We start from the raw sequence: 15,895 nt of genomic DNA on the forward strand, positions 1-15,895 counted from the left end.
CTACATGGGGTCCAGCACCTTAACCACCATGCCCCCTGTAGCCCAGTTTTAACTGACATGTTTAGGGTTTTAGTGCCAGAGAAGAGAATCAGTGAAGTCTGGTAAGCAGGCCTCTGGTGGATAACCTCCTAGGCACCTGACTCCATACACTTTGTGTCCTGATGGCAGGCATCCAAGTCCTGTTCGCTTAGCCTTGCTACTGGCCAGTCTCTGCCAATTTTTTTAAAAATAATTATTTAACTTTACTTATTTTAATTTGACCTGAGAGAGAGAGAGGGACAAAATGAGAAAGGAATCCAGTAGACCCACAGTTGACCATGTGGGGATCCAGCACCCTTAACCACACTATCTGCTAGCCCCTCTGCTAGTTGAGTGAAAAACAGCCCAGTGGTGTCACTTGTCTCCCATCAGACAGTTTCCAGCTGAGCTAAGCTCCCTCCCCTTCCCCCTTAACCTTCTGCAGCTGGTTAGGGAGCTTAACCAGGTCCAGAAAAAGCTCACCCCAAGACCTGGCCTGTGTACGTGCAGCCTGCTGCCAGCCCTAAAGCAGTAAACCTGCAGTCCCCGAAAAGGTCGCATCCCTGGGTTCCCCCTAACTGCCCCGCTTCAGTGCTGGAGAGATGCCCATGTAGGACTTGGGAGGAAAAGCTAGATCCCAAATAACGTGTAGAGCATGATCCCATTTTTTAACAAAGCCATTACGTGTTTAGGTAGGGAAAAAAAGACTAATAAGGATTTCCTAAGAAAGATGGAAGGTTTCCTTTTAAACTTCACATGTGTTAATCTAATGTATTATTTTATTAAAAAGAAGGAAAATATACTTCATGGCTCCCAATTCAGGCCTCTTTGCCTGGTCTCCCAAGAAACCATTTTGTCCAGCACATACCTCGTGGCTATCCCACACTGCAGTTCCTGGAAAGGCTCCCTCTGCTACTCAGCCAAACTCCTTTACTTCCTCCTTCTCCTGGTCCTTTAAGTCACATTTCTGGAAAGTCTCTCCTGGCCCTGTGGAGTTGTTAGGTGACTCTCCTATTATCAATGCAGGCAACTCAAGCTTTTCACAGTTTCACTTACTCCTTTAAACTTGTTCTTCCCTACCCTAAGGTGCAAACAACTTTAAACCATTCTCTCTGCACTTTGTGCCTGTTGCATAAAAACCCCTAGAAAGAATAAATTGCTGGTCTCATTCTTAATTTTTTTTTTTTTTTTGAGAGATTTTCACTGTAGGGCGCGTGCGCTCGCCAGACAGACAGAGAGAGACATAGAGACAGAAAGCGAGAAATCACCCCCCAGGGGGGATGGTCACGCCGCAATCCCTTCTCCTCCATTCTCCTCTCGGGATCTTGGGCACGCACGCACACGCGCCCGGCGTGAGTTTTAAGCCACCGGGTCCGGGACACGAACCGCGGTCGACTACGTGGGAGTCCAGCGACATAGCCATTACGCTAACTGCTGGTTCCCCTGGTCTCATTCTTGATCTTCATAAACTGTACAAAGCTATGCATTTCATAGCTGCCAGCTCACCAGGTCCAGGGACTAAATAAAACTCAGCTTCTCCAAGGTTTTTGTTTTTTAATTTTAGCATAAGCTGTTCCTCTTTCCATAAACTTCTTTTAAGTGATAGCCACTGATTACTATGGTCAGCTCCCACCCATTTTAAAACACAAAAATGGCAGCAAAATGACATTACCTGAGTCAAAACACTGCAGGTTTCGTGGCAAAAGCATAATTACAGAACATTGCTGGGAAATAGGGATTTCTTAGTGCTGCTCAGAATAAATTCTGCCAATACTGAGCATTACTATGTACCAGACACAGGATCAGACTGCATTTCAAGTCATAAAGGTTAAGTACAAAATGAGTAACTTTTTAAAAACTTTCTCCACTAGGGTCAGCCAGGTGGGTGTGGTGATTGAGGTGCTGGATCCCACATGGCCAACTTCACAGTTCAAGTCCTGGACCTGGTAGCTTAAACATGCTGGGGGGGTGGGGACAGGCAGCAGGTGCAGTGGCTATGTCACTAAACTCCCACATGACCAACTGCAGTTTGAGTCCTGGACCCAGTGACTTAAAACATGCCAGGTGTGTGTGCATGTGTGGCCAAGATCCCAGGAGAAGTATGGAGAAGGGATTGTGGTGGCTATCTCCCTTGGGGAGGGGATGATTTCTCACTTTCCCTCTCACTGTCTCTGTCTCTCCCTCTCTACTAAGTGCATGTGCCCTAAGGCAAAAAAAAAAAAAAATATGCTAAGTGTGTGTGCATGTGTGTCCAAGATCCAGAGAGAATGGAGAAAGGATTGTGGTGTAGCCATCCCCCTAGGGAGGTGATCTCTCACTTTTCCTCTCTCTCTGTCTCTCTCCTGTGAGCATACACGCACTACAGTAAAAAGTGTACAACACACACACACACACACCACTTGCTGCCCCCAAAGTATTTTCTAAGGTTTTATTTTTAAATTTTTTTCCTCAGCTAATTGGTAATAAAAATGCCTATTTTTCTCTCGGATTCTTTTCTAATTTTTCTTCAGAAAACCAGTACATTTTAAATGCCACACCCTCCTCTACATACAAAAGGGAGATGGCAAAACCCTGAATTTTCCTAACATCCTGCAACTTGTTCCCTCCAGATGATAAAACTGGTCTGAGCATGTGAAAAAGGCATAGCTCAAAACGAATAGAAGAGTGGGGAGACTGAAATAAGAACCTATGCATCATCTGTTTTTTTGGGGGGGAGGGAGAGGGTTTTTTTTTTTTTTTTTTTTTTTGCTTTAGGGCACGTGTACTAACCAGACAGAAACGGAGAGACAGAAAGCGAGAAATCACCCCCCAGGGGGGATGGCCAGGCCACAATCCCTTCTCCTCCATTCTCCTCTTGGGATCTTGGGCACGCATGCACATGCGCCTGGCGTGAGTTTTAAGCCACCGGGTCTGGGACGCACATAGCCATTATGCTAACTGCTAGTCCCATCTGGATTTTTTTTTAAGAGAGATTTCTTGCTATAGAGAATGTGTGCTCGCTGGAGAAACAAAGTGAGAAATCATCCCTCGGGGGTTATAGCCATACACAATCCCTTCTCCATTCTCTTGGGATTTTGGGCACGTACACATATGCGCCCAGTGTGAGTTTAAACTGCTGGGTCTGGGACCTGAACCATGGTTGACTCTGTGGGAGTCCAGTGACATAATCACTATGCCATCTGCTGGTCCCTCACAAGGCCTTTTTACATGTGAATCTATCCTATTACTGTAGGAAGTGATTTCTTGGTGGACTTGAGGTTAATAAGAGAGTGAGAAAGGGCAAAAGGTCAAACATGGGGTGAAAAACATATATATATGAAAGTAGAAATGGAATATTATTCATGATAACATGCATGATTAAGCCACTATGCACTTTATTCTAGATGGGAAACCACATTTAGTATGTTGTGATGATGTTCAGGGAATGAATGTTAAAAAAAAAAAAGTTTCAGGAGAAAAAAAACAGTAAAACTGTTTTTATCGAAATTAAAAAAAAAATGCATGCTTATTTGATGACTGCAGTAAAGCTATATAGCCCCAGCTAGGTACTACTTTATAGAATGTTCATTCTACTCAACTGAGGTTTATGCCTAAAGTTAGACTTGGGTTCATGTATAGGTATATATCAGCTGTGCTTGCTACTGCAAATATTTAGACTAAGTTCATTAGCAAATCAATTAAATGGGGGCGAAGGCATAGAAAGCAACCATGGATACCACAGACTATGTGGGAGGAGGGTGGGACGTGGCAGAGGGTGAGGAATAGGGAATCAAAGATCGCAAAAAAAAAAAAAAGTATATAAGACATAAGAAATGAAAAATTATTTGCTGATAAAATGCATGTTGATGTGCTTGATTGAGCCAATATACAGTGTATTTTGGATGGAAAATTCATTTGTATGCTGTTAATGATGTATAGTGAATTAATGTAAAAAATAAGGAAAAAAAAAAAAGAGTAATCTTATCCTCCAGACCCCCTCACCTGATTTTAAGTCAATAAAATTAGATGAGCATTTACTTACATTTAAAAACAAAGTCTCCAGAAAGGTGTGAAGTTTATTGACATCTTTAAAAAAAAAAAAAAGAAAGAAAGGATGGAACAGAACATAGCTACTGAATATGGGATACTTCCTTATTTACAAGTGTTACTATGGGAGGCACATTTTAATCAGCATTTCAAATAAAAGAGTACAGTTTTTTTCCTACAAATACCAGTATTTCGCTCTGCAGGTGGAAGATTAATGAAAACATTATGTGATTGCCCAAGTTAGAAGCAGATTATTGAGACCTTAAAAATATATAAAAAAGGGTAACTGCTACTCAAATATTAATTTTCACAAAATCAATCTTGCAGCTAATTCAGACAATTGTTTAGAAAAGCTGGCTTTAAAAAAAGGGGGGGAAAGGGGGAACACATAGATATGTCTTCATTTAAGTTCATGCTTTCAAAAGCTACTTTAAAAAACTGAATTAGGGTTTCCAAAGCTTCAGGAGTCCATCTTCACTGTAGGTGGCAATCAGGTTCTGATGAGGATGATGTGCAATACCAATCACATCCTTCTCGTGAACCTGGAACAGGGAAAGTATAGAGTTAGGGTGTACAGGTCTTCTCTGGAAGGAAGGAAGAGACCTTAGGAAGCTGCATAATCCATGGCACAGTTAAAAGGCAGAAGACTGTCCAACTCACATTGCACTGTGACATAATAAGAAATAAACTTTTATTATGTTAAGCCACCGAGATGTGTTATTTGTCATTGGAGATACTCCTTATACTGACTCTAATAATACTGAACTGAAAATTTTTAAACATTTCAATCAATTTGAAGGGCTAATATATAAGTAATCTGCCTTCAAAAGGACACAAGGAGCCAGATGTGGTGTAGTGGTGATATCCAATGCCGTGCGGCAATCCCACGTAGGAAGATTCCAAATTTGCCTGAGTACACTAGGCATGTGCCAGGATCCAGGACTGACAGAAACAGAAAATGGTTCATAGCATCAAGACCCTGAGGGTGCTGTCTTCTCTCTCTCATGGAAGAAATAAACTTTAAAAATTTTTTTAAATTTTTTTTTTTTTTTTTTTTTTATTTACTGAGAAGTTTTTGCTATAGGGCACGTGCCCTCACCAGAAAGACAGAGAGAGACAGAGACAAAGACGGACCAATATTTTGGTCCCAAAAATATTTTAAAATTTTAAAAAGGATATGGAGAAAAGTAATAGATCTGTCACCATCCAACCCCTCTGAGGAAAATCTAACGGGACCAGCAGCTGGCATAATGGCTATGTCACTGGACTCCCACTTAGCCGAACACGGTCTTGGACTTGGTGACTTAAACTCACGCCGGGTGCATGTGCATGCGTGCCCAAGATCCTAACAGGAGAATAGAGGAGAAGAGATTGTGGCATGGCTATCTCCTCTGGGGGGTGATTTCTCGCTTTCTGTCTCTCTGTCTTTCTGGCGAGCACACATGCCCTGTAACAAAAACTTCTCTTAAAAAAAAAAAAAAAATCTAGCTGACAATGTGTTTCCATCCTCCTTCTCTGCCATATATAAACACATCCTATTTATCGAAAGCTGAGGCACCAACTGAGGGATGACTTTTCCTGATAGAGGAGGTAATTTCATGTAATTATTTAGGGATCCTAATTTTATTTAGTGATAAAAATGCCTCTAAAACTTAAAAAAAAAAAAAAGAGACAAAGTCTTGGTTTTGCTCTATCATGATCCTCCTGACTCGACCTCCTGAGAAGCAGGTACCATAGGTATACTGCAGCCTTTTGAGGGTGGGCTGGAAAATAAACCTGGGCCTCACATGTGGCCTTAGCCTGCCAAGTAGCAATGACAATCACACACTACCATGGCTAGGCTTCCATTACATTTTTTATACTAAGGTTCATGCTGACAGCAGTTCATCTGGAAAAGATTTGTATTTCAGAATTCAGAAAGATGCACCACCACTATAATTTCTTTAGCTAAGTCAGTAATACTCACTGTCAAAGTTCTCTCCAGTTTGCCAGTGACTGTGCTAAAACAATAGAGCACAAAGTCCTCCCCCACACAGTAGATCCATTCACCACGGGGAGAGAGGGCACAGCAAACAAAGTCACCACCTTCTCTTTTCCCAGAGCTGAAGCTTCTGACAATCTAGATCACACAACATCCAAGATAAAAACAAAAAAATCTGGATTAACGGCAGCTCAACCATATATAGCATTTTAAATGAGTACTTTCACAACGTTATTTTGCACTTTGACTGTAAGTTATAATTAGATTTTCAATTCTGTTCTTCATGTACTAAATCCCCTTGCCTGGAAAATATTGAGTGGATAAACTATCCACTAAACTAAACTAGTGGCAGATAAAAATTTAGAATTTATATATCCCAAGTCACCAATCTTGTTAAAGGGCCATGTTGCTCTAAAGCAAATTCATAACCACACCACAAGAAAAACATTTTTTAGATTTATTTAGTTTTTTTTTATTATTATTATTATTATTATTATCTAATTTGACAGATGGAGAAAGGGAAAGTGAAAAGGCAAGCTCCCAAGTCTGATACTCAAATTGTGGTCAGTCATGTAGGAGTCGAGCACCTCAACCACCACACTATCTGCTGGCCCCACTACAAGAATTTTTAAAATTAATACACCACTAGTTCTCAATGTATTCTAGACTCATGTCCAGTTTCTTCTAACAGAATGAGATGGCTCCCCATCCAGGATGGAACTCCTATCTCCAAGCCTTTGCTTGCTTTATTTTATATAACAAAACCATCGCAAATCAAGCTAACAGAAACCAATCTCAAAAGGCTAAGATATTACTGTAACATTCCATTTATACAACTATCAAGATGATAAAATTATAATAATGGGAAACAGATCAGTGGTTGCCATGAGTTAAGATTTGAAATAAATTAATTTAAAAAAATCATTTATATTAACATCTCACCCCAAAATGAAGTGCTAGGTATAAATCTAACAAAATATCAATATATGTAAGAGCTATACAAGGAAAACTATAAAACTACTCCAATGAAAGACATCAAAGAACTAAATAAACTGAGATATATTCCATGTTCATGGACAGGAAAAGTCAACATAGTCAAGATGTCATTCATCCCAACTTGGTCTATACAGTCAATACAATCCCTATCAAATTCCCAAGTTATTTTGCAGCAATAAATTGATTCCAAAATGTATATGGAGAGCCAAAAGACCCAGATTAGCCAATTCAAAATTGAAGGACAGCTGGAGGGCTTTCACTACTTGACTTCAAGACATCTATAAAGCTAAATTAATCAAGACAGTGTAGTACAGAGACACATTCACATAAACACAAAGGAGCAAAAGGAATATATGGAGAAAGGCAGACTTTCAACAAGCTATACTAGAATAACCAGACATCCACATGCAAAAAAATTGATCTAGACACAAGACCCTATACTCTTTTTTTTTTTTTGACGCTTCAGAGTATCAAATAATTTTATTATAAAACCTAAACCATTTATTTGCCATTCACTTTTCTTAAAAAAACAAACAAACAAACAAAAAACCACGAAAACCAAACATGAGAATAAAATAAACATACCCAAGATTCACTAGGCCTTGTAGGACAGGAGGAAGCCCCGGACAGAAAGCCTGCGAAGGCTTCCTTGCACCTAATGTCTGAGCTTCCCCACCATCCTCAAGTTCCATGTTTTGTGCCCTTACTAGGCAAAGGAAACCAGCTAGAAGATTCATGTACGAGAAGGTCACGATAACTTTAAAGCTATCTGATGCTAAAGACTTGTACATTTTAGTTTGAAACTGAGAAACTATCGAATAAGCACCATCAAGTACCTCCTCCCAGCTAACCTGTACTGTCAGTCATCATTCCTTGAAACTGTCTTTGGGTCGGGTGTGCTCTTTCATTGCAGCGTCTGTTCACCCCAGAGCACAACCCTCGATCCATGTGCAGTCTCCATGTTCACGTATGCAAGTTGTTTCAGGACAACCCAGTAGCTGTAGTGTTTCTTTTTATCTCTGTAGTGTCATTGACAGAGTCCCAACCCTTAGACAGGCTGGGCAAATGGCAGCCCTGTCCAGGGAGCACATGCGGGCAACTTGCCCACTGCCTGACTTGTTCCTTGTTCAGTCTGGACACACCCCACAGTCAAGGCTGGAATCTTGAAGTGAGTGACCACCTTGAACTATCTTCATTCTGAAGTTGTTCTCCTAAGTAACTGAATCCATCTCTTCACCATTAATTAAATGGCACTTTCAAAAGGTGTCAGTTAAATTCTAAAAAGAAAAGATAATCATATCAAGGTGCTACCTTTTCATAAGAAACTATATTCGCTAACTTTATGTTCTTAAAGAATTATAATTAAACCTAGGAAGACCTGAAATGAATGTTGACGATCTATAATAACCTCATGGCCTTCTCCCAGCTGGGGCACCAAAAGATAACTCCTCTCTGTGAGAGTCCCACATAAGCCTGACGCTCTGGCATCGTTCACTCATTGATGTTTGAAATAGCCCAGTGAATTCACCCAAGGTACCTGATTTATTAAGAATAACAGACATCTTAAAGAGTCTTAAAAAGAGAATACCACGCTAGCACAACAGAGAAGACACATCCCAAAAGTCACCAACAGCTACCAGAGTCTACTGCTGACTGGCAGAGCACTGTTACTGTCACCTAAAACCTATAAAAGCATTCTTTTGTTCATCTACTGCTGATCTTTACAATTAAGTTTAATCCCAAATGTAATTAAAATGGGAGTGTTTGAGGCTAGCTGGTGGAGTGGTGGTTAGGGCAGCCAGATCCCAGGGGGGGCGGCGGCGGCCGCGGCAGCCTCGGACGCAGCGGAGGAAGACCCTATACTCTTTACAAAAACTGACTAAAAATGGATCATTGATCTAAGAGTAAAATTCAAAACTATGAATCTCCTAGATGATAACATAGGAGAAAATCTAAATGTTATCGAATTTAGTGATGATTTTTTAGATTAAAACACCAAGGTTATCTATAAAAAAGGAACTGATAGGCTGAACTTCATTAAAATTAGGAACTTCTGCTCGGTGAGAGCCAATATCAAGAAAATGAAGACCAATCATGGGCTGGGAGAAAATATCTACAAAAACATTTGATAAAAGAGTTATCTAAAATATACAAAACTCAACAGTAAGAAAACAAGCAATGCAGGACCAGCAGGTGGCATAAGGTTACATCACTGGATTCCCATGCAATCAACAGAGGTTCAAGTCCTAGACCTGGCAACTTAAATTCATACCAGGCACATATGTGTGTGTGCCCAAGATCCTGAGAGGAGGAGAAGGGACCATGTATGTGGGCATATCCCCAGAGGTGTGATTTCTCTCCTTCTGTCTCTTTGTCTCCCTAGTAGCGCATGAGCCCTATAGCAAAAGTCTCTTAAAGAAAAAGTTCAATTAAACAATGAGTCAAAGACCTTAACAGACACCTCTCCAAAAGTATACAGATGGCAAATAAACATATAAAAAGCTGCACCACTTCATATGTCATTAGGGAAATGCAAATTAAAACTACGAGAGCTGGCTCTATGACACAAAGGTAATGCTCTGCTCAAGAGAAGCTAGATCCAGGGCCCAGCAGATGGCACAGGGGTTAGGGTAGCTGGATCCTACATGGCCACTTGTGCAGTTCTGAGTCTCAGACCTGGCAACTTGAAAAATATACCAGGCATGTGTGCCTGTGTGTTCCAAATTTATGAGGACAAAGGATTACAGCATGACCATTCCCCCTAGAGGGGTGATTTCTTTCTCCCTTTCTGTCTGTCTCTCTCCAGGGAGCACATGTGCCCTATAGCCCAAAAGGAAAAAAAAAGAGAGCGAAAGAGAGAGAAGCTAGATCCCACATGGTAACCATAGTTCAAATCTCTGGTCCTATAAGCCTGAACTACACCGGGCACACACACAAGTGCCCAACATCAAATGTAGTAAAGGACTTGAGGAAGGGGACCATAGTATGAATAGATCCCATGGAAAGTCCCCCTTTCTCTCACTCTCATATGTATATACTCATACTTTATCATGAATGAGGGGGAAAAAAGACCAAGAGATATTACTACCTATTGGAACAACTAAAATCTACCCAATGTGGGGAGTAACAGGAAACTCTAATTGCTGGTGGAACTATAAGATGATATGGCCACTTTGGTAGGAAACCTGGCAGTTTTTTGAAAAAGTAAACATAGTTTGTCACACAATCCAGCAACTGTATTACTTGGTTTTTACCCAAAGGAGCTGAAAGCTTATTTTCACAGAAAAAACCCACATATAGGTATTTATAGTAGCTTTACTCATAATTGCCAGAACTTGGAAGCAACCTAGATATCCTTCAGCAGGTGAATGGAGAAAAAGAGAAACTGTAGCACATCTACACAGTGGAATATCAATCAGCACTGAGCTACAAAGGCTTGAAAAAACAAGAATGAAACTTAAATATATATTAAATAAAAGTCAATCTTGGGAACCAGCAGTTAGTGTAATGGCTATGTCGCTGGACTTCCATGTAGTTGACTGCAGTTCGCGTCCCAGACCCAGTGGCTTAAAACTCACACTGGGCGCGTGTGCGTGTGTACCCAAGATCCCGAGAGGAGAATGGAGGAGAAGGGATTGTGGCGTGACCATCCCCCCTGGGGGGTGATTTCTCGCTTTCTGTCTCTATGTCTCTCTCTGTCTGGCGAGCGCACGCACCCTATAGCAACAAACCTCTCCAAAAAAAAAAGAAAGAAAGAAAGAAAGAAAGAAAGAAAGAAAGAAACTCTCAGGAAGAGTTTAATAAAAAAAAAATAAATAAAAGTCAATCTCAAGAATATATACTGTGTGATTCCAATTGTATGACTTTCTGGAAAAGGCAAACTATGGAGCCAGTAAAAAGATCAATGATTGTCAGATTTTAGGAAGGAGGAAGGGATATAGGGGCAGAGCACCAAGAATTTTTAGGGCAGTGAATCTATTCTGTATAATAAATAGTGACAAATACCATGATACTTTCATCCAAACCTATAGAATATACAACACTAAGAATAAATCCTAAACTACGGTCTCTAAGTGATAGGGATTTACCAATGTAAGTTCATCAGTTGTAACAAGTTATGCATGTGTGGGGTCAGGAAATATCTGGGAAAATGCTGTAGCTATTATTCAATTTTGCTGCAAACTTAAATCTCTTATTTTTAAAAAGTCTCATTTGGGACCAGCAGTTGGCATAATGGCTACATCGAAGGACTCCAATGTAGTTGATCATGGTTTGAGTCCCAGACCCGGTGGCTTTAACTCACGCCAGGCACATGTGAGTGTATGCCCAAGATCCTGAGAAGAAAATGGAGGAGAAGGGATTGTGGCATGGCAATCACTCCTGGGGTGTGACTTCTCGCTTTCTGTCTCTCTCTGTCTTTCTGGCGAGCGCACGTGCCCTACAGCAAAAACCTCTCCAAAATAAATAAATAAATTAATTAATTAATTAAAAAGTCTCACTTTCTTTTAAATGATACTACAACAATGGAAAATAGATCAATGGTTGCCAGGGATTAGGGTTGTGGGGAGACACACCCTACAAAGGTGTAGCATGACATTGTTTCTTTGGGAATGATCAAACAGTTCTGTATCTAGATTATGGTGGTGGTTACATATATCTATACATGTAATGAAACTTCTTACAACTATCAAATCCCACCTCAAAAAAAAAAAAAAAAAAGAATGCATGTAAAAGCTGATAAAATCCAAATAAGGATTCATCAAACAAGGTCTGTAATTGAATCAGTAGTATTTCCTAGTTTTGATAACTGTATCACGATTATGTAAGATGTTATCTTTGGGAGAAGTTGGGAGAAAGATACACAGGAACGCTACTAGTCTTGCAACTTCTATGTGAGTCTAAAATTGTTATTCCAAAATAAAGTTTTTAAAAAGTCAAGCAGGAACTATGAAATGTACTGAGCAGATGCACTGAGCAGCTGTGGTTATTATGTAGTGGCCCCACAGAGGCACTATCTCAACCACAAGTTTCAAATTACTCCCCATCAGTTTCTGGACTCAAAAGATGAGGGAAAAGAACCACACACCAGTCTTTCTATGTGCAGGATACCCAAGTGCCCAGGCCCGCATTTCAGTGGCACCATGACACAGGCCCAGGGCTTGAGACCTCAACTTTAACCTTCTGAATGCTTCCACTGCTACCTCACAGTCCACTTAAAAATGAGATTCTAGGACCAGCAGACTGCATCATAGTTACGTCGCTGGACTCCCACAGTTGACCACAGTTTGAGCCCCGGACCTAGTGGCTTCAAACTCATGCTAGGCACATGTGTGCATGCCCAAAATCCTGAGAGGAGAATAGAGGAGAAGGGACTGCAGCATGGCAGTCACCCCTGAGGGGTGATTTCTTGTTTTCTGTCTTTGTGCCTCTCTAGTGAGTGCACGTGCACTACAGCAATAATCTCTCTTAAAAAAAAAAAAAAAGGATTCCTTGGAAATCTTACAGAAATCTTGATTACAAATATACACCATGAGAACTTATATTGACTTTCTCTCATTGGTGTTCCACTTTAGCTCATTGCAGTAACTAGATACCCTAAGCTGGTAATCCACACCACAATATATCTCCCTAACTCAGATTATTATCTTAAAATCTTCGATGAGGTTCTAAAGGAGGCTGAAAAGGTAGTCAGAGCTTGGTTTATCCAAAGGATGAAAAAGAAAGTAAAATATATAAACACCTTTCAGAAAAGGAGGCAATGTCTGAAGCACCAAAGAAATTCTATAGAATTATAAATAAGTGACTGGAAAACAAATACAGCAGACAGTTTACAGAATAATGAACCATATTTGGGTCACTGGGAGGGCAGGAACAGGACTGGTGCTGATTTGCGGATGGCCTACAGATCCTGTTCAAAGGTACTTTCTGAGCACTCACCTGCCCCTGCATGTTCATGATGACCACTGTGTTTGATCTGTTGCACACCACAAAGTGTTCTGGGTTTTTTGGAAGTAGGATCACGCTGTTGACGGTAATGTCTGTCCCTGCAGTGCTGCCCAAGGATTTAAAGGTATTTGAACACTCTGTAGTCTTCATATTCCAGATCTACAACACAAAAGTTTATGTCATAAACATTTTAGAGGTTATAGGAATTTCTCACTTTGGGGTTGTAAAATTAAAAATTAGGTTGCCAAAAATGAGTAAAGTTGACCTGGGGGGAAAAGTTTATGAGATTTACGTCCAGTCAAATACCTAGTACTACCATATCTATTCAGTAAGTACTCATCATCAGATGTTTAACCACCATAAAAGACCATTTTAAAATCCATGATCTTTTAAAACACACTTTTCAGGACCAGCAGTTAGTGTAAAGGCTATGTCGCTGAACTCCCATGTAGTCAACCACGGTTCAAGTCCTGGACCCAGTGGCTTAAACTCACGCCAGGTGCGTGTGCGTGTGTGCCAAGATCCCGAGAAGAGAATGGAAAAGAGATTGCCGCGTGGCCACCTCCTGGGGGGTGATTTCTCGCTTTCTGTCTCTATGCCTCTCTCCGTCTTTCTGGCGAGCACATGTGCCCTATTGCAAAAACCTCTCAAAAAACACATTTTTCCTTAGTTAACAGAGTTATTTCTTTAAAATGAGTTATCTATCTTTAAAATTAGTTGTATGTCAACAGTGCTATGGTCATAATCAAGAAGCTACTCTTAACTAGACATTAAGATCAACAGAGGGCCAGCACGTGGCATGGTAGTCAGGGTGCTGGATCCTACATGGCTGAATCTGTAGTTGAAGTCCCCAACCTGGAGGCTTGAAAAACACACCAGACACACGTCCGTGTATTCCCAAAATCCTAAGAGGAGAATGGAAGAGACAGGACTGGAGAGTGGCCATCCCCCTGGTGGGGATAGGGGTGCTTTCTTACTGTTCCTTTCTCTCTCTGGTATATATGCATGCTCGGTGCCTCCCCTGTCCCCCCCTCCCCCCCCAAAAAAAATACCACCACCATCACAAATGAGAGCTTTTCAGCTTGGGATTCTATCCTGAGATTCTGATTTTGTAGATCTGGAGTGAGGAAGAGGCATGGGGATTTTTTGTTTTTGTTTTTGTTTTTTAAAAAAAAGTCCCACACACACACAAAAAAAAGTCCCACAAATGGCACTTGCTGTAGTGACATGCTCTTTAAATCCCAGCTGCTCAGGAGACTGAAACAAGAAGATCGTGAGTTTGAAGCCAGCCTAGGCAACAAAGAGAGATCCTGTCTAAAAATAGTACAACTGAGTTGAGAACAACTGTACAAAAGTCACTGTGTTAGCACATACATGAAGACCTGTGAAGAAGCCACTCTCGGCCACTTGTATTACTTCTCCCTGTCTGATATCTCTCTAGGTAATAGTTCTCCACTCTAATGTTTTTCACCTGGTCCTTCTGGGCTTTATGACTGAAGCAGTTAAATCAGCACAGAATTTGTGCTGTGTTTAGCAGAGTGGATCAAACACTGCATGGTACTGTCTAGACACCACTCAGTGAGGCATAAAACCTCTAAGGCATGAATTCTGCTGTTTCTGCTTTGCCTTCCACAGAGATTGGCACAAAATAGATGTTAAATAAATACCTATAAACAGGAGGAAATAACTGCCCCAGTGTCATCAGTGTATCACATACCCCGATCTCCCAGTTGTGAAAGAGAAAAATGAACAGTTCAAGGATCAAGAGTTCTAAGGCTCCTAGGGTTTTCTTCTAAAGGTGAGATGATTTACCATCCACTGCCAAGCCAAAGGGAAAAACCACAAACAAAAAAATCTAAACACACCATTTCCCAGTGGTATTTACAAGTTGTGAGGCCTATTTGCTTAGCACAAAGAGGGCAAGTCCCATGACTCAAGTACTAACAGTTCTGTGTTCCCCCATCCAACCCACAGGAGAGTGTATCTCCTACCTTCAAGTTTGTGGTTCAAGTCTCAATCAAGTACAAGCAATTTCAGAGATTGGTCTGACTTCAAGATGTTAGTGAAAATGTCTAAATCTTCTGCAACAAAGCACTCATTTATAAAAGGCAGTTTAAAAGCAGCAGGTCCAGGGGTCAATGGGTGGCATAGTGGTTAAGGCACTAGACTGCTACATGGTTGACTGTGGTGTGAGTCCCAGACCTGGAGGTTTGAAACGCACACCAGATGTGTATACATGTATGCTCAAAATCCCAAGAAAATGGAGAACAAACTGTGACATGGCCATCCCCTCGGGCAGTGATTTCTCTTTCTCTCCAGTGAGCAAACACATCCTAAAGCAAAATTCCCTCTCCTTATAAAAAAAAAAAAAAAGGTCCAGAATGTAAATAGAGTGTCTCAAAGACCTCTAGCAACTTTCTATTTGGGATTCTCATATCTTTTCTAGGAAATGAAAGTCCTCGGACCAGCCGGTAGTATGGTGGTTAAGATGGCCAGATCCCACAAGGTCGATGGCGTGGTTCAAGTCTGGGACCTGGTAGCTTGAAAAACGCTGAGTTCATGAGTGTGTGTGCTCAAAGCCCTTACAAAATGGAGAAAGTTATGTAGTGTAGCCACAATCCCTGGGGGGAATCTTTCTTACTCTCCTCCCTCATCTCTCCAGCAAGTGTACAACTCTATAGCAATTTATTTTTTTAGCTTTAGTTATTTGAACAGAACCTCATTTCTTTTTCTTCTTTATTTCAATTTGCCAGAGGGCACATACACCCACCAGAGACAGATAAAAGAGAAGGGAAAATGAGAAAGCACCCCCCAGAGAGAATGACCACACTAGAATCCCTTTTCCTCCATTCTCTTCTCAGGATTTTGAGCACATACACATGTACCTGGCCTAGTTTCAAGCCATGGTCTAGCACTCAACCATGCAGT

The 15,895-nt window shown here is 40.9% G+C and overlaps 1 protein-coding gene across 2 annotated transcripts in view; it reads right to left on the reverse strand.

Moving 5' to 3' along the window:
• Nucleotides 1-4,053: 4,053 nt before the first annotated feature.
• Nucleotides 4,054-15,895, reverse strand: part of SMU1 (SMU1 DNA replication regulator and spliceosomal factor) — a 33,850-nt gene continuing 22,008 nt past the window's right edge. For both annotated transcript variants that reach the window (XM_006143098.3, XM_014585792.2), the window contains 3 exons: nt 12,959-13,126; nt 6,011-6,163; nt 4,054-4,586 (listed from right to left, as the gene is read on the reverse strand). In XM_006143098.3, coding sequence (XP_006143160.1) covers nt 4,488-4,586; nt 6,011-6,163; nt 12,959-13,126 — 420 coding nt within the window. In that variant the 3' untranslated portion in view covers nt 4,054-4,487. The remainder of the gene's footprint in view (nt 4,587-6,010; nt 6,164-12,958; nt 13,127-15,895) is intronic.

The sequence above is a fragment of the Tupaia chinensis genome, unplaced genomic scaffold (genome assembly GCF_000334495.1).
Source record: "Tupaia chinensis unplaced genomic scaffold, TupChi_1.0 Scaffold000093_1, whole genome shotgun sequence".
In the NCBI taxonomy this organism is placed as follows: Eukaryota; Metazoa; Chordata; class Mammalia; order Scandentia; family Tupaiidae; genus Tupaia; species Tupaia belangeri.